The sequence below is a fragment of the Pan paniscus genome, chromosome X (assembly GCF_029289425.2).
Source record: "Pan paniscus chromosome X, NHGRI_mPanPan1-v2.0_pri, whole genome shotgun sequence".
Taxonomy (NCBI): Eukaryota; Metazoa; Chordata; class Mammalia; order Primates; family Hominidae; genus Pan; species Pan paniscus.
This window is the reverse complement of record NC_073272.2, coordinates 4425041-4428758: the sequence shown is the minus strand read 5'-3', so window position 1 is coordinate 4428758 and position 3718 is coordinate 4425041. Positions and strand designations below refer to the sequence as shown.

The 3718-nt window shown below is 42.9% G+C and overlaps 1 protein-coding gene across 1 annotated transcript; it reads right to left on the bottom strand.

Annotated features, from left to right (window-relative positions):
• Positions 1-857: 857 nt before the first annotated feature.
• LOC129395360 (sperm protein associated with the nucleus on the X chromosome C-like) lies at positions 858-1911 on the bottom strand. The gene is made up of 2 exons (XM_055106602.2): positions 1787-1911; positions 858-1138 (listed from the first exon to the last, which is right to left on the bottom strand). The coding sequence occupies exons 1-2, from the start codon at positions 1865-1867 to the stop codon at positions 878-880; spliced, it is 342 nt and encodes a 113-aa protein (XP_054962577.2). The 5' UTR covers positions 1868-1911; the 3' UTR covers positions 858-877.
• Between the last annotated feature and the right edge of the window lie 1807 nt (positions 1912-3718).

The following is a 3718-nucleotide window of genomic DNA, read 5'->3' as shown; positions in this document are numbered from 1 at the left end:
TGTGTATCCGCCAAGCAGTTTTCTTTTTCACTATAAATATTATACTGTTTGACATTTTAAGACACATTGTAATCAAAATCTATAGCCTTAATTAAATGACGAATTTCAGGAAATTATCATGCAAAATGGAAGTGTTAGGAAGCCGATAATAGACACACTCTCCTAAAAATGATCTCACCACATCACACCTAACCCTTCTCACCACCTTGCAGTTCACATTCCATGGAAAAAAGCTCCTCATACTTAAGAGTGTTTTACTTTCCTTTTCCCAAGTCATGGCGATTTTGAATATTCACACTTTGCGGATATCAACACATTTCTAAAGCATACTTATCTTGATTAAAGACTGCTGAGGTCATTAAAACAGTAACAAATATTTAAGATGCATTGAACATTTTGTTTTAGAATTGGCTTTTCAATCATTTCATTACAAGCAATGCTTTCCTGCCGTTTACTTACTCCTACATCTACTATCTTCTTTTGTATTGTGCTTTGTGTTTTACAGAACGTTTACTCTTTATAAAGCATATATTTCTAACCTAGGAAAATATCAGATGGAAAGGGGATGGGAATACCTTCGATATGTGCATTCAGCAGAACTATGTGCTGCCGGGTACAGTTGCGTGAACATATACACATCTCCACTTCCTGTGAGATAAAATTTTAAGAAGGAAATTTTCTTTAGGAATCAGTCCTCCCCCAGGCCTTATTTACAATGTCTGGCTTACTGTCCACCTGTGGGTCTGTCCAGCAACCCTACAGGACCTCATATCCCTCCCTTCTCAAATGCCTACCTCTTCCCTTCCCTTCCCCCCCCGCACCACCATCAGAAAACAGGCAGAGATATGCACAGCCATCAGCTTCTCAAACTTTATTTTCATTGCCCAAGGTTAACGGCAGCATCTTCCTTCTGGTTTGCAGCTGTTTGCACAGAAATCTGCGTGAATTCTTCCTCGTCTATTTGGAGGCGGTTGACTCGGTTCTCTCGGGAGTGGTCATTCACCAATTCATCGGAGACGGAGTAACGTCTTCTAACCTCTCTCCTGTAGGAAAGCACTAATACGGTCGAGGAGTCCGATGCTTTTGATTTCTTAGGAGCGGGTTCTGGCTGTGAGTCCCCCCTTGACGTCTCTGGCATCTGTTAAGAAAACAGGGAGAGGCCAGGAGGACATTATTTTGGGTGAACAGGATAGAGACTGGATAGCACGGGGGGCTTCAGGACAAGAAGGAATGCAGGTTGAGGAAGGGGTTTGATCCAGAGAAGAACAAGGTTGAATCACAGAGTAGGGATCTATGGGGAAGAAGAAGAGGAGCGTGGGTAGGGTCATCTGTTAGTCCAAACTGCACCATTCTGTAAGTTCTTTGCTATTTTGCAGACCTTGGTCAAAGTGAAACATCCCATGGGGGTTCAGGCCGTGAGAAACATCCTGCCTAACCACCTGTCCGCAAGGCGGACGAAGGCCCAACTAAAGAAACATCCCTATCATATCTTGCTTGGCAACGTTTTAAGGAACACCACAATGATATTCCAGCAGAAAAAGGGCCAAACCACCTGATGCTAAGAACATCTTATCAATATCCTGCCGGGCAGCAAGCCATACTGCCCAGGCCCCTCCCACCCATACCTACAAGCACCCCAGCCTGTAAGCGGCGGTGGGCTCTGGCATTAAGCGGGCCCACCACTTCCACAATTGTCTGCAATATTCCTGTGTTGTTGTTTGAGCCGCCCCTGCTCTGTGTGTCTTTCTTTCACCCTCGCCTTCGCTTCAAAACCTAACAATCTTACCGTCTCATTCACCTCGTTGGATTCACACGGGGTGCTTCTCTTCACCCCGCCAGCACTGGATTGTTGGCCCATTGTATACATTGGTTTGTCAATGTCTGCGGAAAGCTTTGTAGCTTTTGAATCTTCGCAGTGGCCCGGAGCTCTTGCCCTCCCTATATATACCCTCCTGGTGACAAGGCAAAGCCACACCCTTGAGCTTTGTTTGATCATACAGGCAGTGTCCCATCCAATGGCACCCCTAGGGTGGCTTCGACGTCACAAAGCCCCACTGCTGACCACTCCCTGGGCTTGCGGGCGAGGGGTGACAGGGGTGTAGAGCAAACCAAATGCTGTTGTTGTTTCAGCATCCCCTGAAGATGCATCCCAAACCGATCTGCTGCCGCTCCTCATTTCTCCATGTTTAATGTTCATGGTTCACATGGAAGTCAGAGGATGACTCCTTCAAGCCCTTCCCCACAGCCATTCCTATGAAGTGATTCATTCTTTTGTCTTCCAGCCCTCACCATGACTTAGTATTTTCGATGTCTCACCTCAAATCCCCCAAGCTAGTGTGGCTACATTTATTTATTGGCGGAGATGTGAATTATCCCATTTCCCTCCTACAGTTCCTTCACATGCACCTCGAAGAGCATTTACTTTTGGGCTACTGCCAGGCACATTTCAACCCATGTTCTTTGACCCAATGTCCATGTAGTTCTTTTAAGTTTCCTATTTCCAATCTGAAATAATGGCCTTCAGTCTGTCAAAACTTTAGTGAATAAACATTCTTTACCGTGTATCCTAGTCTTGTTTCAAATCAGGGGTGTATATTTTTTTCTTTTTTTGAAATGGAGTTTCACTCTTGTTGCCCAGGCTGGAGTGCAATGGCATGATCTCAGCTCACTGCAACCTCTGCCTCCTGGGTTTCAGTGATTCTCTGGCTCAGCCTCCTGAGTAGCTGGGATTACAGGCCTGTGCCACCACGCCCGGCTAATTTTTGTATTTTTAGGAGAGACGGGGGTCTCACCATCTTGGCCAAGCTGGTCTTGATCTCCTGACCTCGTGATCCACCCGCCTTGGCCTCCAAAGTGCTGGGATTACAGGCGTGAGCCACCACACCCAGCCAGGACGGCCATTATTAAAACCACCATTGACAAGGAAATTTTGGTTACTTCTGTAGCATACAACAATTTAACATAAAATTTATAATTCACAACATACAGAAGTTATTTCAGAATTATAAGAGTTTCCCATAATTTTGGAGCACATATCAATAACATTTCCATAAATACAGCCCAAAGAAAGTCAAACACCATTTTATATTTGACGATGCTTCTTGTATGATTTTTATACCAAATAAGACAAATATGTCTCTTTTGGACTTCAGAGGACTCATATCAAAAAATTAATGAGGAATCAAGTTAGAATTTGACTTTGGAAAGTTCGTCAAAGATAAAAAGTTTAAAATGCTTGATATCACGAAATAGGGTCATGGGTCATTGTAAAATAAGTCATTCATTTAACCAAAGCAGTAACTCAAAGATTTCAAAAAAAAAAAAAAAAAAGGTGAAAATCTTTATTCTTTGAGAGAGGAGGCTTAATATCCCAAACAATAAGCCCTAATTAAAAACAGGATGCGGCAAATTAAATTTGTGTCTTTGAAATTTTATAATAAAAGTTTAATCATCTTGACTATAAAATATAATTTCTATAAACCTTGTAACCTTTATCATTTTGCATGAAGGAGTGAGTTCATGCTCCAAGAAAGCCTTGTTAAACTGACACAGCAACCTAGATACTGGTTTTGCTTTAGTGTGCCTTTGATATTAATGGTTAATTCCTAGAGAAACTGAGCTACTTTTCTCTTAATATCAGCCCTTACAATCTCACATGCCCACCTCTTCCGCAATAGTCCTCGGGCCTTGAGGAGTTGAATAGTTTTAATTTCTGGCC

Bases quoted from the DNA above. Each gene is read 5' to 3' on its own strand.
- LOC129395360 (XM_055106602.2), bottom strand. From the start codon at position 1,867: ATGTATACAATGGGCCAACAATCCAGTGCTGGCGGGGTGAAGAGAAGC. The intron at 1,139-1,786 runs GTAAGATTGTTA...TTTTCTTAACAG, and splicing joins CCAACGAGGTGAATGAGACG to ATGCCAGAGACGTCAAGGGG.